General features: G+C 41.8%; 1 protein-coding gene across 2 annotated transcripts in view; it reads left to right on the top strand.

Annotated features, from left to right (window-relative positions):
• Positions 1-1,463: 1,463 nt before the first annotated feature.
• The window catches only part of GABRG3 (gamma-aminobutyric acid type A receptor subunit gamma3), an 807,126-nt gene continuing 781,118 nt past the window's right edge, over positions 1,464-27,471 (top strand). For both annotated transcript variants that reach the window (XM_024982259.2, XM_059879249.1), the window contains exons 1-2: positions 1,464-1,600; positions 9,892-10,040. In XM_024982259.2, coding sequence (XP_024838027.1) covers positions 1,548-1,600; positions 9,892-10,040 — 202 coding nt within the window. In that variant the 5' untranslated portion in view covers positions 1,464-1,547. The remainder of the gene's footprint in view (positions 1,601-9,891; positions 10,041-27,471) is intronic.

Below are 27,471 nucleotides of genomic sequence, written 5' to 3' on the forward strand. Positions count from 1 at the left end.
ACTATTACCACCCAGGAAGCCCCTTTGTATCTATTATATATCTATATATCCTCATTATCAACAACTTTACTCTGTAACCACGTTCATGTTGGTGAACTCAGAAATAAAGAGGAAAAAACCAGGCAATTTCCTACTTGCTGCTGCTGCTGCTAAGTCGCTTCAGTCGTGTCCGACTCTGTGCGACCCCATAGATGGCAGCCCACCAGGCTCCCCCGTCCATGGGATTTTCCAGGCAAGAGTACTGGAGTGGGGTGCCATTTGCCTTCTCCGATTTCCTATTTACCATTGCATATATCCCATGAACACAGCTGTTTGACAATATATTAAAGAAACATCACATCCTTATAATTCTATGAACAGTAGTTCAGAATAATAAAAAAAATACTTTCTAAGACCTATTTTTTTCTCCAATATAAAAGCCAACTTCTTAGTGAATGTAGTCTAAGGTATGCTGATTTGTAATAATTATATGGTGAAAGATTTACATTCTGAATGGTTATTACTAATGAAAACAAATGCAATTTTCAGTCTAAGTCTGAAAATATATTCAATGAACTGCGTGTCATACTTCAGCCACATGTCTTTTGCTTTTACCTAGATAGAGGTCTTGGTCTCCAACCTTCAACATTCTCTTTCACTACTGCTGCTCATTGGTATGTATTAGTCGCTCTGTGTGTGAAAGGTGCACTCGGGGGTTGCTTTTTTCAAAGTACTGCCCAGCAAGCCACTCTTCCATGCACAATCTCAGCAGTGCGCTGAAGGGGTTCAGTCGATTTAACACGACGGGTTGCTCAGCCGACCATCTCGCGCCTTCGCCAGGGCGCCTAGGTGGGGACGTTCTGGGAGGTCTGGGAGCGCAGAGAACCACAATGCGGTGTTGAAGTGCCTGAAAGAGCGCGTCCTTTCGGGACTTCTAAACCAAGGGGTCTTTCTAGACACAGGGATCTTTCTAAACCCAAGGGGTGCCGATTCTAGGACCCTCTCTTAGGCTCCCGGCGGGATCCCAGAGCCTCCCCGCCCCCTTCCCGGCCTCACGCTCCCGGTCCATTGAAACCTCTCTTGGCCTCGCGAATTGTCGAGCGTGTAATTGGGGGAACTCCTCCCCTCCCAGGCCGCCTCGGAGGCGCTGCCCGCTCGAGGAGCGGCCGCCTCCCCGCCCCACCCCCGGGCGCTGCGGCCGCGCGGCCGGCGTAGAGCCCACCGCCCGGCATCTGCGCGCGGCGCGGCTCTAGCTTCGGGCGCGGTGGGCGGCGCGGGGCCGCGGGTATCCGGGCCGCGAACCGCCCGCGCCCGCCAGCCCGCTGCGCAGACCCGGCGCCGGGGCGCGGGCGGGGCCGGCGTCCCGCGTGGGCCCCGCGGAGGCGCGCGCAGACCCGCCGGCCGTCGGGGGCGCGGCCGCTGCCCGAGTCCGCACTTGTCCCGCCGCAGAGGCCCGGCGCCGTCGGAGGCAGCGAGGGCCGGGAGAAGCCGCGGAGCGGAGGCCCGCGCCCCGCAGGGAGCCTCGCTCGGCCTGGGGCCGCCGACCCCGCGCCCCATTCCGCGGCAGCATGGCCCCGAAGCTGCTGCTGCTCCTCTGCCTGCTCTCCGGCTTGCACGCGCGGTGAGTGGCGCCCGGGGTGCGGAGCCTGGCGGGCGGGCGGCGGCGCGCTCTCCGTCGGTCACCAGTGCCCGGCGCGCCCGGCCATCGTCGTCTGGGCTGCGGCGTCTCCCGCCGGGGCCGAGCGGGCAGGAGACGGGGAGTCGCAGGCGCTTTACCTGTCCCGTCTCCCTCGGCCACGGCCGTCTGCCTCTCCGGGCTAGGCGACCGCAGCCTTCTCTGCAGCCTGAAGCGTGGGGACTCCGAGACTAATGGGCTCTTCTCCTGAACCTTGTAAGGTCTGGTGGGTTTAAGGGATTTCGAAACCCAGCATCACTGGGGGAAGCCGGTGTCTACCTCTTTATCTCGCTCCTCCCCCTCCCCCAAGTGTTTCAGGGTTCCGCGCGCGCCCCCGGGCGCGCGAATACACACACACAGATACACACCAACATTCTGTATGTTCCACACACACACATCAACGTTCTGTATCGTTTCCCTCCTTGAAATCTCCCGGGACCCCGGAGTCAGGTTTCCGAGCGACCCGGTTTAAACCTGTCTTTATGAGGAGTAGCAGGGTTGGAGGCAGACGGAGGAGGATGGGGGCATGGTGGGCAGCCAGGAGCTCTGCTTCTCGGAAAGGATTCCCCTCCCAGGTTCTGTGAACACACGCACGGTACACATAAGCACCCCTTCCGTATGAGCCATTTTCACATGCAGCAGCATGCACAAACCTCCCCGTATGAAGCAAGCATACTGAAGTTGATAATGAGGTTTCTACCTAATACCTGTGGGAAATTACCTTACCATAGACACCCTTACCCTTCCTCCCAGCACACCAACCGGGTGATGGGAGCTTAAAAGTAATTCAGGAAGAGATGAAGATGACTCATGAGGATGGAAGGACAGTGGGACCAGAAGGGTTAAACCCTGTTGCTGTAAATATAAATGGAGATTCTGGGTTTGGTTCCTTTAATTCTGTCTCGGATTTGATCTCTGGTCAAGAGCCTAGACATTGCCCCGTGCTTTAAAAATTAGAGCAGCTGCCTTCCTTCTTCTCCCCTCATGACCCCAAGAATCTCCAAGCACCTCAACTCCCCAAACACTTTTGATACCCTCTTCGTTTCCTAGGTCGGGGAGCTTGAGAGCCTTCTTGTGGGTCATAAGCTCTGCAGGTGTCAGCGTGCAGTGCTGGGAAGTCTTGCATGTTCATTCAAATCCGTGAAGTACTGAGGAACTTGTTAAGTCGGGCCTGACTTTTGTGACGCCATGGACTGTAGCCCACTAGGCTCTGTCTGTGCATGGGGTTTCCTAGGCAGATATATTAGAGTGGGTTGCCATTTCCTTCTCCACGGGATCTCCCAGAACCAAGGATTGAACCTGCATCTCTTTATTGGCAGGCGGGTTCGTCACCACTGAGCCACTGAGGGAAGCCCCCTGAGGACCTAGGAAGGCACATTAACAAATCCTACAAGATGTGAATTTGGAAGGGTTATACTGTGAGGAAGAGAGTCCTGTTCCTCCCTGCCACAAACTGCTGCTCTTTGCAAAGGGTTGAGAGTAAGAACGGTGAATTGTATGTGCTGGGGAAGGCAGACTCACTGGAAACTCTCTCAGCCAGGCAGCACACTCCTTGATCCTTCAACTGAAGTTGCTTCCTGTCTAAGGAACGAGCTGGGAAGGAAATGGAAGTGTGCTTTCCGAGGCTCACCCTGCTTGGATGTATCTCTGTTTAGAAACAAACAACACCAGGCGTAATGTAGATGTCCCAGGTCATATCTCAATCTGAGATTATGTCTAATTGAATTTCCTACTGCTACTGACTGGATGAAGTGACCTGCAGTTGCAGGTTAGAAAATCAACTGTTAAGATCTATAGATACTTAATATGTTAGAAGGAAATCTGCTTATTGTTCTCATTACTTTATGTGCTTAGTAGGAAGATACCTGGGTGTCTGAAGCACTCAGGTGTCTAGGGGTTCCTAAAGACACATACAGTCTCTGGGTATTCTTCATTCTTCCATTTTGCCAAGGCAGATGTAACAACTTTAATATATTCTTTGTCTGGGTTGATAATAGAAGTTGCATATCCGTTGGAAATAATCCAAGTTTTAAACTAATGTTATTGCTATATGCCTCTTCTTTTATCTTTGCTCTTTGAATGGGTTACAGACATGTGAAGTAATCCAGTGACCAGCATCACCTTTCAAGTGTTAGTCACTCAGTCCTGTCTGACTCTTTGTGACCCCTTGGACTGAAGACCACCAGGCTCCTCTTCTCTATGGAATTCTCTAGGCAAGAATACTGAAGTGGGTTGCCATTCCCTTCTCTAGGGGATCTCTCTGACCCACGGATCGAACCTGTGTCTCCCGCATTGCAGGCAGATTCTTTACCATCTGAGCCACCAGGGGAGCCCTCACTTTTCAAAACTGTTATTAATTCTGAGAGTTGTCATTTGTGCTCTGGCCTGCCTTCCTGGTGTTTAAAAGCCCCAGAGAAAGTTCTGACAGTTGTGCTGTGTGGTGATAGGTTAGCAGCTCTGTGGAGAGCAAAGCACCCCATTCTGACACCCTTGGAAGAGCTTATCCTACATTAAAAACACTCAGTCACACCTGGAGCTTAGTGACACCTTAAGTGAATGCCTAAGTGCCGTCTGAAGTTTAGGAGCTCCTTTTTATCTTTACGGATACATCCAGCTTTGTCTCTGTCCTTGCAGTTGAAGAGAAGGTGTAAGACATGAAAATACCATCTGAGGGCTGAACTGTAAGTTTGTTGCCGATTTGTTTTTAAGAAAAAGCTAATGATGGCATTTAGGATCCAACAATCCTGATAACAGAACACTCGTGAATATAGCCAACTTGGAATTTAGAACAACAGAACATTTTTGTTTTATTCATATTCTGGTGAGTCCTTGAGATGAGATTGGGTTCTCTACAAAGGGAAGCTTTTCTGTAGGGCTGGTGGTCTGGCCCTAGTGCTGAGAAGCTTTGATTTCCTTTTCTGGAGTCCTGCACAAACTGATGAGGCTTCAGGGTTGGGAGGAGCCCAGTGTTGGCCCAGAGCATCTCAGCCTGTGCCTGCCTGCTCTCCCCCCAACCCAGCCACAGAACTGCAGGTGCCCCATTTCACCTTCTGAAGGGAAGGTGCTGAAGAAGATGTTGCTGTTGTTCTTTTCTTTGTCTCCCCCTTCACCTACCGTGAACCAGGAAGCTTACGCAATTTCAGGAAAACACCCATCACCACTTCACCGCTAGAGGGAGAATTAGTCACATTATAATACCTGTTATTGAAGTAGCTCAAAGTATTTTTCAGAAACCAATGCTGTGCATACAGAGAACTGATGAAGAGTTAGTGTGCTTCTGTGCACATATGAGTGTTGGGGCAAGAGAAGATGCATAGCGTGGAAAGCATGGTCTGGTCTGTACTAGTAAGCTGTCTCTGGGGGAGGGCAGGAGGGGAGAGACAGAGAGACCCCAGAGGGGCAGAGGGCTGCACGGTGGGCGACTTGGAAGGAGTCCTGAGGGTGCTACACGTGATCCTGCCCAGGTGAGCTGTCCCTCTGCCCACAGTGTCCTGAGTGCCTTTGCTGTGGACTGAGCTGCCAGGCCTGTGGGCAGTGGTTGGCTCCCAGCAATCCATGTCCTTCTTCAACCCACTTCTTTTAAAGATGATACAATTAATATTCTTGATAAATTAAATATTCTTCTGTAACATTTTAGATTTGATAATGTTATTTATAAAAGTAAAAAGTCTTACCAGTAATTAAATGAAACATATCACTTCTTGAATATCAGTCCCAATTTTTTTAAGTTCCTATTGATGGTGAATATTCAGTGCAAAAAATCCATGGCAATTTATAGTTCCTATGGATGATGTATATATTCTAAGCTTTCTGTCAAGAAATAGAATTATAGTTTAATATTGTTGTTATCATTTAGTCACTGAGTTGTGTCCAACTCTTTGTGACCACATGAACTTTAACCTACCAGGCTCCTCTGTGGGGTTTTTCCAGGCAAGAGTACTGGAGTGGATTGTCATTTCCTTCTCCAGGGGATCTTAGCCAAGGGAAAAGTTAAATGAATTCAATCTTCAAGATATATGCCATATACTATTATCAAAACTTCATGTATGTGTATATATTCATACAGAACTAGGCTGATACTGCTCTAATCTATGTTAAAGCTAGTTAACACTCATTAAAAGACTCGTACATACCATATGACATATACATAAGATTTTAAAGATGTTATATATTATAGTTATATTATAATATTATATTATGTTGTTGTTTAGTTGCTAAGTTGTGTCCAACTCTTTTGCAACCCCATGGACTGTAGCCCACCAGGCTGTTCTGTGCATGGGATTCCCCAGGCAAGAATACTGGAATGAGTTGCCATTTCCATCTCCAGTGGATCTTCTCAACCCAGGGATCCAACCTGTGTCTTCTGCATTAGAAGGAAGGTTCTTTACCACTAAGCTACCAGGGAAACCTACAGGTAATTTAGACTATACTGAAAATTTACATCCAGACATCCTAGAACATAAAGTCAAGAGGGCCTTAGGAAACATTACTATGAACAAAGCTAGTGGAGGTGAAGGAATTCCAGCTAAACTATTTCAAATCCTAAAAGGTGATGCCGTTAAAGTGCTGCATTCAATATGCCAACAAATTTGGAAAACCTAACAGTGGCCACAGGACTGGAAAAGGTCAGTTTTCATTCCAATCCCAAAGAAGGGCAATACCAAATAATGTTCAAACTACTGCACAATTGTACTCATTTCACATGCTAGCAAGGTAATGTTCAAAATCCTTCAAGCTAGGCTTCAACAGTACAAGAACTGAGAACAGATACACAAGCTAAATTTAGAAAAGGCAGAGGAAGCAGAAATCAAATGGTGAACATCTGTTGGATCATAAAAAAGCAAGAGAATTCCAGAAAAACATCTGCTTCATTGACTATGCTAAAGCCTTCTGACTGTGGATCACAACAAACTATGGAAAATTCTTAAAGTGATGGGAATACCATACCACCTTACTTGTCCCGTGAGAAACCTGTATGCAGGTCAAGAAGCAACAGTCAGAACCAGATATGGAAAAATGGACTGGTCAAAACTGGGAAAGGAGTACATTCAAGGCTGTACATTGTCACCCTGCTTATTTAACTTATATGCAGAGTGTGTGTGTGTGTGTGTTGCTCAGTTGTGTCCGACTCTTTGTGACCCCATGGACTGCAGCCCATCAGGCTCCTCTGTCCATAGAATTCTCCAGGCAAGAATACTGGAATGCGTTGCCATTTCCTTCTCCAATATGCAGAGTTCATAATGTGAAATGCCAAGCTGGATGAATCTCAAGCTGGTATCAAGATTGCTGGGAGAAATATCAATAAATTCAGATATGTAGATGATACCACCCAAATGGCAGAAAGTGAAAAGGAACTAAAGAGCCTTTTGATGAAGGTGAAAGCAGAGAATGTAAAAGCTGGCTTAAAAATCAACGTGCAAAAAACGAGGATCATGGCATCCAGTCCCATCACTTCATGGCAAATAGATGGGGAGAAAAAGGAAACAGTGACAGATTTTATTTTCTTGGGCTCCAAAATCACTGAAGACAGTGACTGCAGCCTTGAAATTAAAAGATGCTTGCTTCTTGGAATAAGAGCTATGAACAACCTAGACAGCATATTAAAAAGCAGAGATGTCACTTTGCTGACAAAGGTTCGTATAGTCAAAAATATGGTTTCTCCAGTAGTCATGTATGGATTGGAGAGCTGAATTATAAAGAAGGCTGAGAGCTGAAGAATTGATACTTTTGAATTGTGGTGGATAAGACTCTTGAGAGTCCCAAACTCTTGAGAGCTCAAACTGTTGAGAGTTTGAGCTCCCAAGGAGCTCAAACCAGTCAATCCTAAAGGAAATCAACCCCGAATGTTCATTGGAGACTTTGGCCATCTGATGCGAAGAGCTGATTCTTTGGAAAAGACCCCGATGTTGGGAAAGATAGTGGGCAGGAGGAGAAGGGGACAATAGTGGATGAGGTGGTTGGATGGAATCATCAACTCAATGGACATGAGTTTGAACAAACTCCAGGAGACAGTGAAGGACAGGGAAGCCTGGTATGGTGCAGTCCATGGGGTCACAGATAGTTGGACACGACTGAGCGAGTGAACAATGACAAAAATTAACATAAAAATATATGTCCCAGAAGCCAACTGCCTTGTGAGGTTGTTGCCTTTTTAGGTCCCATCTGAAAAGCTAAATAGAAATCAGCTTATACTTAATCAGGACAAATAAACCTCAGTGCAATGTTCTGTTTTCTATTTTGTTATCTTTTGTGAAGGAAGATATGTCATTATGGTGCACACACTGACAAGCCATGAGGGAAGAAGTTTGCTTGTTTTTTTTGTGTGTGTGTGTGTAACAGGCTTTTTTGCATTGGTAAATGGCAGGCCTCCTGGAAATGCTACTTTGAAGAGGAAACTGTGCTCTTTTCAGGCCCAAATTGCTGAGCTGCTGAGATGGCCTCACTCACTAAAGAAACTACCTTGCCATTTTGAGGCCTTTCCATTCAAGTACACCCGGGAGAGGTGGCTGTCAGGCTCAGCCCTTCTTGGGACAGATTCTGATGCTCAGCATTCATTTGGATTCATCTATTAAAGGGCCAGATGCTAAAGACATGTTAGAAAGATTTTAATTTTTGTAATACCAGACCACCTTACTTGCCTCCTGAGAAACCTGTATGTAGGTCAAGAAGCAACATTAAGAAAAGGACATGGAACTCTGGACTGGTTGAAAATTGAGAAAGGAATACGTCAAGGCTGTATGTTGTCAACCTACTTATTTAACTTATATGCAGAGTACATCATGAGAAACGCTGGGCTGGATGAAGCATAAGCTGGAATCAAGATTGCCAGGAGAAATATCAATAGCCTCAGAGATGCAGATGACACCGACCTTATGGCAAAAAGAGAAGAGGAGCTAAAGAGCCTCTTGATGAAGGCTAAAGAGGAGAGTGAAAAAGCTGGCTTAAAACTCAACATTCAAAAAGATGAAGACATGGCATCACTCCATGGCAAATAGATGAGGAGACAATGGAAACAGTGAGAGACCTTATTTTCCTGGGCTCCAAAGTCACTGCAGGTGATGACTACAGCCATGAAGTTGAAAGAGACTTGCTCCTTGGAAGAAAAGCTGTGACAAACCTAGACAGCATATTAAAAAGCAGAGACATTACTTTGCCAACAAAGGTCCATATAGTCAAAGCTATTTTCCAGTAGTCATGTATAGATGTGAGAGTTGGACCATAAAGAAGACTGAGTGCCAATGAATTGATGCTTTTGAACTGTGGTGTTAGAGAAGACTCTTGAGATTCCCTTAGACTGCAAGGAGATCCAACCAGTCCATCCTAAAGGAAATCAATCCTGAATATAATGCTGAAGTTGAAGCTCCAATACTTTGGCCACCTGATGCGAAGAGTTGGCTCATTTGAAAAGACCCTGATGCTGGGAAAGATTGAAGGTGGGAGGAGAAGGGGACAACAGAGGATGAGATGGTTGGATGGCATCACTGACTCAATGGACATGAGTTTGAGTAAGCTATGGGAGATGGTGAAGGACAGAGAAGCCTGGTGGGCTGCAGTCCACAGGGTTGTGAAGAGTCGGACACAACTGAGTGACTGAACAATAACAAGCCTACTCTGTACGAGGTGAATCAGTTTGTGTGGTAGGAGGTATGTGAAATCACCAGAGAGTATTTACCAACCAATATCTCTTCCTTGGCATGCCACATGGGTGCTGGCCAAGGATATCATCTCCTTATGTCCCTATGTCTGCCTAGACCAAAGGTGCTCCATGAGAAGCACAGAGTCAGACTCAACTATTTTCAATGAGTGCATTCTGCAGAAGCTGTTCACCTTAAGCTAAAATGAGGTCTTGGAAATGAGAAGTGGAAGCTGCAAGTTGTTTTTGCCTTGACCTTCAGAAGATCTCAAGGTTGATATTAGGAAGGCTGACTCTCTGCTTGTTGGCCTTCATGTATTGGATTACTTATTATGATGTCTATGGTTTAACATGGACTTGGACTTTTTTTATGACATTTAATGAAAGGATCATGTTACGTTAATAGCACTGGCATTCTTCTTATTGGATTCTTTTTTTGTGTGTTTTGTTTTACTTTTAAGATTTTAGAGGTAATTTTTTGAATGGACTGAGTGTACTGGGGATTTTCTACCTATTTCAGTGGTGCTTGGGTGGGCCAAAGCTTAAGACGTTTCCTGGAATCATTGCTACAACTTACATGTCACACTTTGTGCTGTAATTACAGGACCAGGAAGGTGGAAGAAGATGAATATGAAGATTCATCATCAAACCAGAAGTGGGTCTTGGCTCCGAAATCCCAAGACACAGATGTGACTCTTATTCTGAACAAGTTGCTAAGAGAATATGATAAGAAGCTGAGGCCAGATATTGGAAGTGAGTGATGATGTTTGCTATTTTAGTGGGAAACATAGTGTGATATATTTTTAAAGGTTTTATTTTAAATAATCATGAATTTGCAGGAAGTTGCAAAGGTAGTGCAGAGTCACGCAATTCATGGGTATTGAACTAAGAGTTGACATTGGGAGAGTGTGTGTACATGGCTCCACATTGTCACATGCGGATCTGTGTAATGATACTATAATTGAGATACAGAACGGTTTCATTACCATGAAGTTTCCCTTCCTGCTCTTGCTTTAGAGTCTCATCTGTTTCACTCCTCCAAAATTTCTAACCTGTCAACCACTAATTTAGTCTTTATTTCTATGATTTTGTCATTTTGAGAATGCAGCCTATGTGCAGTCATTTAGTACATGACTTTTTGAGATTGGCTTTTCTTTGCTCAGCAAAGTGATTTTGGGATCCATTCAAGTTGTTGCATGTATCAATAGTTTGTTTTACTTATTGCTAAGTAATCTTCCATGCTATGGATGGATCATAGTTTTTTAATGTTTATTGAGGAACATATTAGTTATTCCCAGTTTTTGTCTATTACAAATAAAATGACTGTGAGTACTCTTGCCTGGAAAACCACATGGACAGAGGAGCCTGTTAGGCTGCAGTCCATGGGGTTGTTAGGAGTTGGACACGACTGAGAGACTTCACTTTCACTTTTTACTTTCATGCATTGGAGAAGGAAATGGCAACCCACTCCAGTGTTCTTGCCTGGAGAATCCCAGGGACGGGGGAGCCTGTTGGGCTGCCGTCTATGGGGTCGCAGAGTCGGACATGACTGAAGCGAATTAGCAGCAGCAGTAGTAGCAGTGCATTAGTAAGCACATAGTTCTTTTTCCTCCAGTCTATGTATTACTTTTCCACTTCCAAGGTATATTTTGAAATATAAACTCTATGAATTTTAATATAGTTGAACATAATGATCATTTCTTTAAAATATTATCTGCACTAATAACATGAAAATATTTTCTTATGCTTCAGAAGCTTTATTGTTTATTTATTTTTTATTTGTTTTATTTGGAGGCTAATTACTTTACAGTATTGTAGTGGTTTTGCCATACATTGACACTAATCAGCCATGGGTGTACATGTGTTCCCCATCCTGAACCCCCCTCCCACCTCTCTCTCCATCCCATTCCTCAGGGTCATCCCAGTGCACCAGCCCTGAGCACCCTGTCTCATTCATTGAACCTGGACTGGCGATCTATTTCACATATGATAATATGCATGTTTCAATGCTATTCTCTCAAATCATCCCACCCTCGCCTTCTCCCACAGAGTCCAAAAGACTGTTCTATACATCTGTGCCTCTTTTGCTGTCTCTTATATAGGGTTATCATTACCATCTTTCTAAATTCCATATATATGCTTTAATATACTGTATTGATATTTTCCTTTCTGGCTTACTTTACTGTGTATAATAGGCTCCAGTTTCATCCACCTCATTAGAACTGATTCAAACGCATTCTTTTCAATGGCTGAGTAATATTCCATTGTGTATATGTACCACAGCTTTCTTATCCAGTCGTCTGCTGATGGACATCTAGGTTGCTTCCATGTCCTGGCTATTATAAACAGTGCTGCGATGAACCTTGGGGTACATGTATCTCTTTCAGTTCTGGTTTCCTCGGTGTGTATGCCCAGCAGTGGGATTACTGGGTCATATGGCAGTTCTATTTCCAGTTTTTGAAGGAATCTCCACACTGTTCTCCATAGTGGCTGTACTAGTTTGCATTCCCACCAACAGTGTAAGAGGGTTCCCTTTTCTCCACACCCTCTCCAACATTTATTGCTTGTAGACTTTTGGATAGCAGCCATTCTGACTGGTGTGAAATGGTACCTCATTGTGGTTGTTTTTTTTTTTTTTTTTTTTGTTTCACATATAAACATTTTCTTTTCTTTTCTTTTTTTTTTTTTTTCTTTAATAGAAAATTATTTAATTAGTATACATGTGTTCCCCATCCTGAACCCTCCTCCCTCCTCCCTCTCCACACCATCCCTCTGGGTCGTCCCAGTGCACCAGCCCCAAGCATCCAGCATCGTGCATTGAACCTGGACTGGCATCTCATTTCATACATGACGTTTCACATGTTTCAATGCCATTCTCCCAAATCTTCCCACCCTCTCCTTCTCCCACAGAGTCCATAAGACTGTTCTATACATCAGTGTCTCTTTTGCTGTCTCGTATACAGGGTTATCGTTACCATCTTTCTAAATTCCATATATATGCGTTAGTATACTGTATTGGTGTTTTTCCTTCTGGCTTACTTCACTCTGAATAATAGGCTCCAGTTTCATCCACCTCATTAGAACTGATTCAAATGTATTCTTTTTAATGGCTGAGTAATACTCCATTGTGTATATGTACCACAGCTTTCTTATCCATTCATCTGCTGATGGACATCTAGGTTGCTTCCATGTCCTGGCTATTATAAACAGTGCTGCGATGAACATTGGGGTACACGTGTCTCTTTCCCTTCTGGTTTCCTCAGTGTGTATGCCCAGCAGTGGGATTGCTGGATCATACGGCAGTTCTATTTCCAGTTTTTGAAGGAATCTCCACACTGTTCTCCATAGTGGCTGTACTAGTTTGCATTCCCACCAACAGTGTAAGAGGGTTCCCTTTTCTCCACACCCTCTCCAGCATTTATTATTTGTAGACTTTTGGATCGCAGCCATTCTGACTGGTGTGAAATGGTACCTCATAGTGGTTTTGATGTGCATTTCTCTGATAATGAGTGATGTTGAGCATCTTTTCATGTGTTTGTTAGCCATCTGTATGTCTTCTTTGGAGAAATGTCTATTTAGATCTTTGGCCCATTTTTTGATTGGGTCATTTATTTTTCTGGAGTTGAGCTGTAGGAGTTGCTTGTATATTTTTGAGATTAGTTGTTTGTCGGTTGCTTCATTTGCTATTATTTTCTCCCATTCTGAAGGCTGTCTTTTCACCTTGCTAATAGTTTCCTTTGATGTGCAGAAGCTTTTAAGTTTAATTAGGTCCCATTTGTTTATTTTTGCTTTTATTTCCAATATTCTGGGAGGTGGATCATAGAGGATCCTGCTGTGATGTATGTCAGAGAGTGTTTTGCCTATGTTCTCCTCTAGGAGTTTTATAGTTTCTGGTCTTACGTTGAGATCTTTAATCCATTTTGAGTTTATTTTTGTGTATGGTGTTAGAAAGTGTTCTAGTTTCATTCTTTTACAAGTGGTTGACCAGATTTCCCAGCACCACTTGTTAAAGAGATTGTCTTTAATCCATTGTATATTCTTGCCTCCTTTGTCAAAGATAAGGTGTCCATATGTGCGTGGATTTATCTCTGGGCTTTCTATTTTGTTCCATTGATCTATATTTCTGCCTTTGTGCCAGTACCATACTGTCTTGATAACTGTGGCTTTGTAGTAGAGCCTGAAGTCAGGTAGGTTGATTCCTCCAGTTCCATTTTTCTTTCTCAAGATCGCTTTGGCTATTTGAGGTTTTTTGTATTTCCATACAAATTGTGAAATTATTTGTTCTAGCTCTGTGAAGAATACTGTTGGTAGCTTGATAGGGATTGCATTGAATCTATAAATTGCTTTGGGTAGTATACTCATTTTCACTATATTGATTCTTCCAATCCATGAACATGGTATATTTCTCCATCTATTAGTGTCCTCTTTGATTTCTTTCACCAGTGTTTTATAGTTTTCTATATATAGGTCTTTAGTTTCTTTAGGTAGATACATTCCTAAGTATTTTATTCTTTTCGTTGCAATGGTGAATGGAATTGTTTCCTTAATTTCTCTTTCTGTTTTCTCATTATTAGTGTATAGGAATGCAAGGGATTTCTGTGTGTTGATTTTATATCCTGCAACTTTACTATAATCATTGATTAGTTCTAGTAATTTTCTGGTGGAGTCTTTAGGGTTTTCTATGTAGAGGATCATGTCATCTGCAAATAGTGAGAGTTTTACTTCTTCTTTTCCAATTTGGATTCCTTTTATTTCTTTTTCTGCTCTGATTGCTGTGGACAAAACTTCCAAAACTATGTTGAATAGTAATGGTGAAAGTGGGTACCCTTGTCTTGTTCCTGACTTTAGAGGAAATGCTTTCAATTTTTCACCATTGAGGATAATGTTTGCTGTGGGTTTGTCATATATAGCTTTTATTATGTTGAGGTATGTTCCTTCTATTCCTGCTTTCTGGAGAGTTTTTATCATAAATGGGTGTTGAATTTTGTCAAAGGCTTTCTCTGCATCTATTGAGATAATCATATGGTTTTTGTTTTTCAATTTGTTAATGTGGTGTATTACATTGATTGATTTGCGGATATTGTAGAATCCTTGCATCCCTGGGATAAAGCCCACTTGGTCATGGTGTATGATCTTTTTAATGTGTTGTTGGATTCTGATTGCTAGAATTTTGTTTAGGATTTTTGCATCTATGTTCATCAGTGATATTGGCCTGTAGTTTTCTTTTTTTGTGGGATCTTTGTCAGGTTTTGGTATTAGGGTGTTGGTGGCCTCATAGAATGAGTTTGGAAGTTTACCTTCCTCTCAATTTTCTGGAAGAGTTTGAGCAGGATAGGTGTTAGCTCTTCTCTAAATTTTTGGTAGAATTCAGCTGTGAAGCCGTCTGGACCTGGGCTTTTGTTTGCTGGAAGATTTTTGATTACAGTTTCAATTTCCGTGCTTGTGATGGGTCTGTTAAGGTTTTCTATTTCTTCCTGGTCGAGTTTTGGAAAGTTGTACTTTTCTAAGAATTTGTCCATTTCTTCCTCGTTGTCCATTTTATTGGCATATAATTGTTGATAATAGTCTCTTATGATCCTTTGTATTTCTGTGTTGTCTGTTGTGATCTCTCCATTTTCATTTCTAATTTTATTGATTTGATTTTTCTCCCTTTGTTTCTTTGTGGTTTTGATTTGCATTTCTCTGATAATGAGTGATGTTGAGCATCTTTTCATGTGTGTATTAGCCATCTGTATGTCTTCTTTGGAGAAATGTCTGTTTAGTTCTTCGGTCCATTTTTTGATGGGGTTGTTTATTTTTCTGGAATTGAGCTGTAGGAGTTACTTGTATATTTTGAGATTAATTCTTTGTCAGTTGCTTCATTTGCTATTATTTTCTCCCAGTCTGAAGGCTGTCTTTTCACCTTGCTTATAATTTCCTTTGTTGTGCAAAAGCTTTTAAGTTTAATTACATACCATTTGTTTATGTTTGCTTTTATTTCCATTACTCTGGGAGGTGGGTCACACATCCTGCTGTGATTTATGTTGGAGAGTGATTTGCCTATGTTTTCCTCTAGGAGTTTTATAGTTTCTGGTCTTACGTTTAGATCTTTAATCCATTTTGAGTTTCTATTTCTGCTTTATTGACTATACCAAAGCCTTTGACTGTGTGAATCATAATAAACTCTGGAAAATTCTTAAAGAGACGGGAATACCAGACCACCAGACTTGCCTCTTGAGAAATTTGTATGCAGATCAGGAAGCAACAGTTAGAACTGGACATGGAACAACAGACTGGTTCCAAATAGGAAAAGGAATACGTCAAGGCTGTATATTGTCACCCTGCTTATTTAACTTCTATGCAGAGTACATCATGAGAAATACTGGGCTGGAGGAAGCACAAGCTGGAATCAAGGTTGCTGGGAGAAATATCAGTAACCACAGATATGCAGATAATACCACTCTTATGGCAGAAAGTGAAGAAGAACTAAAGAGCTTCTTGATGAAAGTGAAAAAGGAGAGTGAAAAAGTTGGCTTAAAGCTCAACATTCAGAAAACTAAGATCATGGCATCTGGTCCCATCACTTTATGGCAAATAGATGGGGAAAGAGTGGAAACAGTGTCTGACTTTATTTTTTTGGGCTCCAAAATCACTGCAGATGGTGACTGCAGCCATGAAATTAAAAGACGCTTACTCCTTGGAAGGAAAGTTATTACCAACCTAGATAGCATATTCAAAAGCAGAGACATTACTTTGCCAACAAAGGTCCGTCTAGTCAAGGTGATGGTTTTTCCAGTGGTCATGTATGGATGTGAGAGTTGGACTGTGAAGAAAGCTTAGTGCCAAAGAATTGATGCTTTTGAACCGTGGTATTGGAGAAGACTCTTGGACTGCAAGTCCCTTGAACTGCAAGGAGATCCAACCAGTCCATTCTGAAGGAGATGAAGCCCTGGGATTTCTTTGGAAGGAATGATGCTAAAGCTGAAACTCCAGTACTTTGGCCACCTCATGTGAAGAGTTGACTCACTGGAAAAGACTCTGATGCTGGGAGGGATTGGGGGCAGGAAGAGAAGGGGACGACAGGGGATGAGATGGCTGGATGACATCACTGACTCGATGGACGTGAGTCTGAGTGAACTTCGGGAGTTGGTAATGGACAGGGAGGCCTGGCATGCTGCGATTCATTGGGTCGCAAAGAGTTGGACATGACTGAGCGACTGAACTGAACTGAACTGATGGTGTTAGAAAGTGTTTTAGTTTCATTCTTTTACAAGTGGTTGACCAATTTCCCCAGCACCACTTGTTAAAGAGATTGTCTTTTCTCCATTATATATTCTTGCCTCCTTGTCAAAGATAAGGTGTCCATAGGTGTATGGAATTATCTCTGCAATTTCTATTTTGTTCCATTGATCTATATATCTGTCTTTGTGCCTGTACCATACTGTCTTGATGACTGTTGCTTTGTAGTAGAGCCTGAAGTCAGGAAGGTTGATTCCTCCAATTTCATTCTTTTTTCTCAAGATTGCTTTGCCTATTTGAGGTTTTTTGTATTTCCATACAAATTGTGAAATTATTTGTTCTAGTTATGTGAAAAATACCATTGGTAGTTTGATAGGAATTGCATTGAATCTATAGATTGCTTTGGGTAGTATACTCATTTTCACTATACTGATTTTTCCAATCCATGAACATGGTATATTTCTCCATCTATTTGTATCCTCTTTGATTTCTTTCATCAGTGTTTTATAGTTTTCTATATATAGGTCTTTTGTTTCTTTAGGTAGATATATTCCTAAGTATTTTATTCTTTTCATTGTAGTGGTGAATAGAATTGTTTCCTTAATTTGTCTTTCTGTTTTCTTATTGTTAGTATATAGGAATGCAAGGGATTTCTGTGTATTAAGTTTATATACTGCAACTTTACTATATTCGTTGATTAGCTCTAGTAATTTTCTGGTGGAATGTTTAGGATTTCTATGTAGAGGATCTAGTCATCTGCAAATAGAGTTTTATTTCTTCTTTTCCAATCTGGATTCCTTTTATTTCTTTTTATGCTCTGATTGCTGTTGCCAAAACTTCCAAAACTGTTGAATAGTAGTGGTGAGAGTGGGCACCCTTGTCTTGTTCCTGAGTTTAGGGGAAGTTCTTTCAGTTTTTCACCATTGAGGATAATGTTTGCTGTGGGTTTATCATATATAGCTTTTATTACATTGAAGTATGTTACTTCTATTCCTGGTATCTGTGTGGATGTAAGGTTTTATTCTCTGGGATAAATGCCCAGGAATATGATTGCCAGGTCCTATGATAAATATTGGTTTATTTTTTAAAGAAGCTGTCAAACTCTTTTCTAAAGTTTATATACCATTTTCGAGCCCACCGTCAAGGTGTGAGAGATCTAGTTTCTCTGTAACTTCAGCAGCAGGTGGTACTGTCACAGGTTTTTGTTTCAGCTGCTTTACTATGTGTATGTCCAATAGTTTGATATTGCCTTGTTGTCTTGATTTACATTTTCCTGATTGTTAGTGGTATTGAATTCTCTTTATGCACTTATTTGCCAATAGTATATCTTCTTCATCAAAATGTCTCCTCATATTAGTTGCTGCCTTAAAAATTGGAGTATTTTGCTTGATTTATTTTTTTCTTCTGCCTTGTTAAGTGTTCTTCCTATAGTCTGGATATGATTCCTTTGCCAGATGAAGTGTTCAGATATTTTTCCCTCTTTGTATGGCTTTCCCCCCCCCCCATCCTTTTAGTAGGGTCTTGCAAAGAAGAAAAGTTTTTAATATTGAGGAAGTCCAATTTACTTATTTTCTTTTTATGGAATATACTTTTTGTGTGTGCGGCAAGTATTTTTTTGGTTTACTTTTAATTGGAGGATAATTGCTTTACAATATTGCGTTGGTCTCTGCCATACATCAGCATGAATCAGCCATAGGTGTACATATGTGCCTTCCCATCTGAAGCCCACTCCCACTTCCCACCCTATGCTGTCCCTCTGCTGCTGCTGCTGCTGCTGCTAAGGTGCTTCAGTCGTGTCTGACTCTGTGTGACCCCGGAGATGGCAGCCCACCAGGCTCCCCCGTCCCTGGGATTCTCCAGGCAAGAACACTGGAGTGGGTTGCCATTTCCTTCTCCAGTGCATGAACAGTGAAAAATGAAAGTGAAGTCGCTCAGTCGTGTCCAACTCTACACGACCCCATAGACAGCAGCCTACCATACTGTCCATGATAGGCATGGACAGCAGCCTGTCCCTCTGTCCATGGGATTTTCCAGGCAGGAGTACTGGAGTGGGTTGCCATTGCCTTCTCTGCTGTCCTTCTAGGCTGTCACAAACAGTGCTGCAATGAACATGGGGATATGTATGTCTTTTCAGTTATGGTTTCCTCAGGGTACATGCCAAGTAGTGGGGTTTTGGGGTCGTATGGTAGTTTTAATCCTAGTTTTTAAAGGAATTTTTCATACTGTTCTCCATAGTAGCTACATCAGTTTACATTCCCACCAACAGTGGGAATGTATACTTTTAGAGTAATGTCTAATAGCTCTTCATAAATCCCTAGCTCCTAAAGATTTTTTCCTCTTTTCTTCTAAAAGTTTTAATATATGTTTTACATTTAATTCATTTTCAGCTTTGAATTAATTGTTATAGAAAATCAGTATGTGAGGTTTATAGCTAAGTTTGTTTCTTTTCTTTTTGCTTATGAATCTTCCCTGATGGCTCAGACGGTAAAGCATCTGTCTACAATGCAGGAAACCTGGGTTCAGTCCCTGGGTCAGGAAGATCCCCTGGAGAAGGAAATGGCAATCCACTCCAGTACTATTGCCTGGAAAATTCCATGGACAGAGGAGCTTGGTAGGCTACAGTCCATGGGGTTGCAAAGAGTCGGACACGACTGAGCGAATTCAATTTCACTTATGAATCTCTAGTTACTTTATTATCACTTGTTGAAAAAAACTATCCTTCCTCTTTGACTTATGTTGCACATTTATCAGAAGTCAGTTGGCTCAACTTCTGTGGGCTGTTTCTGGTTTCTCTAATTTCTTCCGTTTATCTGTCTGTCTATTGTGTCAATCTGCAGTCTTGATTATTGCAGCTATGTATAATGAGTCTTGGAATTGGGTGGAATTAATTCAGTCACTTTATTTTTAAAAATTATTTTAGTATATATTTTCTATATTAATTTTTGAGCTATCTTATCTGTAAGTGCAAAAAAATATCTCGTGTTAAGCCTTTATATCAGTTTGGGAAGAATTGACATCTTTATTGTGTTGAGTATTTTAATCCATAAACATGGTATATATTTCTGTTTATTTAGATCTTGTTTATTTTCTTACATTCAGTGTTTTGCAGATTTTAGTATACAAGTTCTAAAAATATTTTGTTAGATTTTCAGCTAAGTGTTTCACAGTGCTGGAGTGCTTGTAAATAGTACTATATTTTAAAATTTACTTTTCCCTGTGTTCATTGCTAGTATACAGAAATATGGTTATCTTATATAAGTTAATGTTGTGTCCTCTGACTTGCCAAACTCACTTACTAATTTTAGGAAATTTTTTTTGATAGATTCCTTGAGAATTTCTGTGTACATCATCATATCATCTGCAAATGAGACCTATTTCTTGCTTTCCAATCTGTATGCCTCTTATTACTGTTCTTCTTGCCTTTTTTCACTGGCTAGCACTTCCAGTGCTACAGGAATAGTGGTAGTGTACGTGGACATCTTGCTTTGTTCCAGATAGTAGAGGAAAAGTATTCAGTCTTCACAATTAAGTGTGATGTTAGCTGGATATATTTTATGTATATTCTTCACTAAGTTGGGAAAGTTCCATCTCTCTCTAATTTTCTGAAATAATTTTTTAAAAATCAGGAATGGGTGTTCAACTTTGCCAAATGCGTTTTCTGCATTAATTGATATACAGTGTGCTTTTTTTTTTTTAAGGCAGCAAGTCCCCTACCTATGAATAAGTTTCATTCTGAGCATGTGTTCATAAGCCCAGTTTGTTCATAAGTACAGCAGTATTAGCCTAGGTTCCCAACTAACACAATTGGCTATATAGTACTGTACTGCAATAGATTTATAATACTTTTCACACAAATAATACATAAAAAACAAACACACACACAAATAAAACAATTTTAATCGTACAGTACAGTACCTTGAGAAGCACAGTAGTTCAGTACAACAGGTGGCATACAGGGCGTGACATCGAGTGAACAGACAAGAAAACATTACTGCCTGGAGGAGTATGAGAAGCGGGAAGACTGTAGAACTGAAAGATCGTTAGCAACAGAAGACTGAGGGAAAGCTGCAACTTCACATATGCCTAATGTTGATGGAATACACACTTGCATTTTTGAAAGTTCGCAATTTGAAGGTTTATATGTAGGGCTCCTGCTGTGTGGTGAATTACGTTGGTTGGTTTTCAGATATTGAACCAGCCTTGCATCCCTAGGATAAACCCCACCTAGTTATCATGTTTAAGAATAAATATTTTTAAAAACTCTTTTTATATGTTGCTGTATTCTATTTGCTAATCCTTTATAATCCTTTTAATATCAGTGGGGCCAACAATAATATTCCTTGCTTCATTCCTGATACTGGTAATTTGTGTTGTCATTGTTTTCTTTGTCATCTTGCTGCAGGTTGGTTCCACTGACCTTTTTGAAGAACCAACTTTTGTTTCATTATTTTTCTATTTTCATTTTTATTACATTTTGCTTTGAATCTTTATTATTTACTTTCTTCTTCTTGCTTGGATTTATTTTGCTCTTCTTCTTTGAGGTAGCATTTAGAGTCTCAACTTGAGACTTCTAATGTAAGCATTTAGTGCTCTAAGCTGCCTGCTCTGTACTATTTTAGCTGTATCTCACGGGTTTTGATGTTTGTGTTTTCATTTTCATTTAGTTCAATGTATTTTTGACTACCCCTGAGATTTTTTCCCCTTTAATTCATGTACTATTTAGAAGTATTAAAAAAAAAAAAGAAGTATATTTTTTATTTCCAAATGTCTAGAAGTTTTTCTGTTATCTATTACTAATTTCTAGCTTAATTCCATTGTGGTTACAGAACATACTCTTTTTAAATTAAAAAATTTTTATGATTTGTTGCTATTTAATTTATGACCTGGGATACGTTTTTTTGTGACTGTTCCATGGGTGCTTGTAAAGAATTTGTGTTCTTCTGTTACTGGAGGAATTGAATCTTGTTGTTTAATGGTTTTGTTGAGTTTTATATCTTTGCCAATTTTCTGTCTAGTTTTTCTATCATATATTTTTTTTTAACAATTGATAGATTAAGAAAGACCAAGACAAGAATAGTGTTCTTGGCCAGGAGAGAGATGCATGCCTGTTGATGGTGATGGTCAGAACGCTGAGGTTGTTGCAGACACATTTTTCGTAGAGTGCATTCTGGACTATGGCCTGTTTCCCTCTTCTCCTTGGAGCTCAGTTTTATTTAGAGCCCTGCAGCTTGCCAGCCCTCATACTACCCTAGCTGCTGTCCCTGTGTTTTTCCAGATTTGAGGCTTACTCTCCAGTTTATCTGTATCAGGACATAGAATTACACCAGTCCCACCCAGTAAGCATAGAATTTCAAAATCCGTATGTTGTAATGTGCAGGGGTCTTGGAGATGCATGTCCTATGCAGTCTTGGAGCTGTCTTACTACCTTCCTGTGTCTCAGTTGCCTCTTCCGTATGATGAAGCAGGGGAACAAAATACTCTTAAACTTCCTTCTTGTTTTAAGGTATTTATTTAGTGAGCAATACATCAAATTACTATTGCACGGGTTCATAAATTCAATTGTGACCACAATTTTCCCATCATAATTACATAAAAGGCCTACCCAGTATGGAAAGTGTGCAGCAATTATGCATTTATATGGAAAGGGAAGACTGAGAAAATGTTACTAATTTCCTCATTAATTTTCAAACTGTGCTTGACCTTAGCACAAGGATAAATAAGACTCACCCTTTGCCCTTCTGGGTAAGTTTAGTCCAATAGTCCTTTGCTTATCTTGTGTTAGAACTCAGCAAAGGGCCTTCCATACATGGTGTTATTCAGTACCACGTTCATCATCTGAGAGGGAAAGTTGGACACGGATAGAAAGTGGGTGAGTTTGGCATCCAACCCAGATCTCTCTGACTGTAGTTAGATCACTGCTGTATTTATAGAAATTGCAAGGCAAGCCCATTCAAAATTGGATTCCCCATTACACACTCATATGACAACACTTTGAAGGGAATATACTAAGACTTTGTCATGTGCAGCAAGCAAGCAGAAATCACAATGAAAAGATTTCATTTTTCCTTTATTACATAAAGAATCATGAATTTTCCAAATGAAACAGCATAATGAAAAGAACAGATATTTCTTTTTTAGAAGGCAGCTCTTCTAAAGCCTCATGTCATTTGGTCCTTGGAAGTCATCTTCATATATGGGAAGAGCTGTGTGGTTTTTGCGTGAAAAAGATTTAAAAAACAACTACATATAAAAACTATATAGCAGATGCTCTTCTTTGGTTTCATGACTTGAAAGTTCACCATGCACACCATCATGGCCCTGGGGCAGCAGAGTGACCTGAGAATCTCTGGGTTCCTTAGGACTCCTCTTCCTGTCTCACGTAGATGCTAAATAACATCTGAATGGCAGAATCCAGCAACTCGCTGAGACTCAGTAACTGCCCAGGGACACAATTCCCCTGTAACTCTTTAGTATTCAAAAGATACCGAATTAGACACCATTTTAATTCATGGTTTAGAAGGGCTTTAAGGGATAATGTACTGCAAATATATGAATTTCTCTTCACACTATTTTAATTCACATGCAGAATATTTTGTTTGTTGTAGCCATTGTGTCTCCTTATCAAGGTTCAGTCAGTTTAATCCGTGCAGTGTTGTGCATGGATTTATCAGTTGTTTGTTGTAATTACCAGTTTATTTGCTGCTCTTCCTTATCACTCCTGCCTCCCTCAGTCAGCCAGCCCACATTTTCTGGGCATCCACTCTGCACGTAGCCCTGGCCTGTGGACAGGTGGGGAGCTGCCCTGACACTGCCTTCACTGAGGTTCTTCTGAGTGGCAGCGGGAGAAGAAGGGGTTCTCAGGTAGCATCTAGGATTGGTAATGTTGTTCCCACTTTGGAGTAAAGCAGGCCTGTTAAGGCTCTCCCTGGCTTAAGCTCCTTGAAAATGCCACTTGTTTGTAGGATAAAGTCTAAGCGCCTTCAGATGACAGAGCGAGGTAAGCCTCTCTCTGGCCCTTGCCTCCACTTTGATGGGTCACACCTCCCATGGACACCTAGCCTCCCGTCTTCTTCATCTGCATTCTCTCTCCAGCCTGTGATTCCCTTACCCGCCTCCTGTTTCCTGTGTGGGGCACATTCCTGCCTCCCTTCCAGCCTTCATGTTTTCATCTATGGCCTACACCCCCTCACCTCCCTGCCAGGCTGGACCAAGTACTTCTCCTTTGATTTCTTCTAGCATCAATTTTTCATCTTTTCAATGGGATTATTAAATTTTGAAGGACTGTCCTGAGGATGGCGTAATGTGGTATAACCGTGAAATATTTTCTGTAACATTTTTGTGTGCTTTTCACAAGTCTGCAGCTGAGAACTGTCCCCTAGGACACAGTTCCTAATTCCTAACTTTAGATGCGTTGGTTTATGTTGCCATCTCCCAGCATACGTAGTCCAACTGCATCAACAAAGATATAACATCAGGAAAAAAATGGCTCAAGAGCAAATAGAATCACAGAGGCTCATTTATGTTACATAGAAGTAACATGTCCACATGTTACTGTAATTAGTTTTCATAATACAAATACAATAGTTTTCATAATACAAATTGTGATCCTTGTGTTTTAAAAATACTATTTTCCCAACTATTGTCTTTCCTCACTTCTCTAAATTGTGGATGTATCTGTTTTAGCTCCACATCTTTAACTATCCATCACTCTAAGTAATACTTCAGCTGTGTCCTTTGCTAGTTCAGGGCTATGCAGGGTGTCATTTATCTCAGCAACAAATCTTGTCAGGTGGCCTCAATAAGGCTGGAGGAGGATAAACCTTTTAATAAGACAATTGTGAAATTGTGAAAAAGAAGGTTTAACAACCTCAGTAAAATTTTTCCCCTTCAGGGTTTCAAGAAATTTGAGGCACTCTCCTGTAAATAGATTATTATAGTGTCTTGCTGCTCACACTGGTCACTGAACCCAGGGTGGATAAGGTGTGACCGAGGAAGCTGGAAGAAGACTCAAGGAGCTGTGGGAACTGCAGACATGTTCATTCTCTCTGGGCAGCAGCAGCCAGGAGTCTCCAAAGACTTCTTAAATACTAAGGTGGACAAAAGTGGCCCATGGCCAAGTGGGCACACAGGCCAGTGCGACCAAGGTCAGCAGTGTCGTTGTTTACAAGACGTAAGGTATGAGGCCGTGAGAGAGTGGGGCAGGAAGCCTGACTGAGGCAGTGTTGTTAGTTAATTTCTCCACGTGTAGAATACGAATTGCCTCCCTGTCCATAATCTGTCAGTCTGTGCAAAATGGGAAAAATAGAATTGCCTTTGGAAGGTGAATGAACACGATGAAGACATGCACAATGCATAGAGATGACCCACAGGCTTATTTCATTCAGGCAGAACATTTGAGAATTCTCCTCTTGGCTGTGTCCATAGCCAGAGGGATTTATTTTTGTCCCTCTTCTTCAGGTGTTTGCACATCTGGATGTCTTTTCCTTGCTTTCCTAAAGCTTATTTTCTGAGTTTAATGAGAACTTCTTCTAAATGTGGATCGAGGAGCATCTTGTGTGAGAAGAAGCTGATGGCATGGGTGAGGACGTGCCTCAGTGGGGGAAGACAGCCCCCCCCCCCAACTGCTCCTGGTTGAGGGTGCCTGGGGTCAAAGCCAGAGAGCAGACGCCACTGGCCTTTCTTTCCTTCGGGCTTGTGGAGTGGCTGTGGCAGCCTGGCACCGACTCAGGCACTGCCGTGACCCAGGCAGACTGCGTGGAGCCCTGTATGAGGAGCTGCTGCCCTTGCTGGGGTCATGTTCTCAGTAATGTAGGAAGAAGGGAAATTACTAAATGATGGGAATGTGATCCCCCATGGGATAGCAGTTGGTTCTGTTGCAGAATATCTGTTGCAGAATAAAAAACAAAATAAATCATAACTGGACTTTAAAGTATAATTTTTAAAGCAAGCCTTATCATGGTTTTCTTTAATCATCTTTCAGTGAAAAATTATGAGCATAACTGTGTTACTGTAGAAATATGAATTGAATATCTCTGAGACAGGCCTGGCTCAGCCCATGAAAAGCCAGAGGAAGTTCCCATCTCTTCCTCCCCTGGTTCCTGGGTTGTGTAAATGCGACAACTCCTGCCAAGCCCTGCCAAGGCTTTGAGATTGATCACTGAATTTCAGAGAATTTTGAAATGTGTGAGTTTGGTTCAGTCGCTCAGTCATGTCTGACTCTGCGACCCCATGAACTGTAGCACGCCAGGCCTCCCTGTCCATCACCAACTCCCGGAGTCCACCCAAGCCCATGTCCATTGAGTTGGTGATGCCATCCAACCATCTCATCCTGCGTCATCCCCTTCTCCTCCTGCCACTAATCTTTTCCAGCATCAGGGTCTTTTCAAATGAGTCAGCTCTTCACATCAGATGGCCAAAGTATTGGAGTTTCAGCTTCAACATCAGCCCTTCCAATGAATATTCAGGACTGATTTCCTTTAAGATGGACTGGTTGGCTCTCCTTGCAGTCCAAGGGACCCTCAAGAGTCTTCTCCAGCACTACTACAGTTCAAAAGCATCAATTCTTGTGCGCTTAGCTTTCTTTATAGTCCAACTCTCACATCCATACATGACCACCGGAAAAACCATAGCCTTGACTAGACGGAACTTTGTTGGCAAAATAACGTCTCTGCTTTTTAATGTGCTGTCTAGGTTGGTCATAACTTTCCTTCCAAGGAGTAAGCGTCTTTTAATTTCATGGCTGCAGTCACCATCTGCAGTGATTTTGGAACCCAGAAAAATAAAGTCTGACACTGTTTCTACTGTTTCCCCATCTACTTGCCATGGAGTGATGGGACCAGATGCCATAATCTTGGTTTTCTGAATGTTGAGCTTTAAGCCAACTCTTTCACTCTCCTCTTTCACTTTCATCAAGAGGCTTTTTAGTTCTTCTTCACTTTCTGCCATAAGGTGGTGTCATCTGCATATCTGAGGTTATTGATATTTCTCCCGGCAATCTTGATTCCAGCTTGTGCTTCTTCCAGCCCAGCATTTCTCATGATGTACTCTGCATATAAGTTAAATAAGCAGGGTGACAATATATAGCCTTGACATACTCCTTTTCCTATTTGGAACCAGTCTGTTTTTCCATGTCCAGTTCTAACTGTTGCTTCCTGACCTGCATACAGATTTCTCAAGAGGCTCGTCAGGTGGTCTGGTATTCTCATGTCTTTCAGAATTTTCCACAGTTTATTGTGATCCACACAGTCAAAGGCTTTGACATAGTCAAATGTGTGAAGGAAATGTGTGAAGGGCCATACAAAAGTTAAATATTTAGGAGTTATGATTTACATTGGTTCTGTAGAATTGTCCCTCATCCTGATGGGTTTTATATTTTAAGAAATTCAGAGGAATGAAGTACGATGTTGATGGGCAGGTGCTTGTATGTCAAAGGCAGAGGGAGTTGGAGGTAGGGTGGGGAATACTTTGAGGTCCCTAAAGCACAGCACACTGGTAGGTCACTGTCTGACTGCCTCACCAGGGCACTGATTTTTGGACGACTGCTCTAACTCAAGCCAAACTATCTTTTTCCTTTCTTGTGGCACAGCAGATGACTGTCTCAACTGAACATTTAGGTTAGCCTGGGTATTCCTCACCTAAAAAAGCACAGCATACTCTACAGACGGGTGAGTTGTCATTTCCGAGCAATTACTGTGTATCCAGAAAATAATTCAAGTGTATTCACTCCCCTCTCAGCACAGATGTGGGAGGAGAGGAAGCAGGCACTCTTAATTGCTGTGCTTGAAGCAAGAGCTATTACTGTAGCCTTAGCCAACTCTCGCTCACAGAGTTAATTCAAATGCATAAAGGAGGTGGAGAACAAGGTTTCTGGAGAAATTATACCTGTCATCTCCTGGAGAGAATGTTTAGGTATCAGGAGGATGCTGAGTGAAGGACCATTACCTCACCCCAACGCACGCTGGCAGGC

Source organism: Bos taurus, chromosome 21 (assembly GCF_002263795.3).
Source record: "Bos taurus isolate L1 Dominette 01449 registration number 42190680 breed Hereford chromosome 21, ARS-UCD2.0, whole genome shotgun sequence".
Classification (NCBI taxonomy): domain Eukaryota; kingdom Metazoa; phylum Chordata; class Mammalia; order Artiodactyla; family Bovidae; genus Bos; species Bos taurus.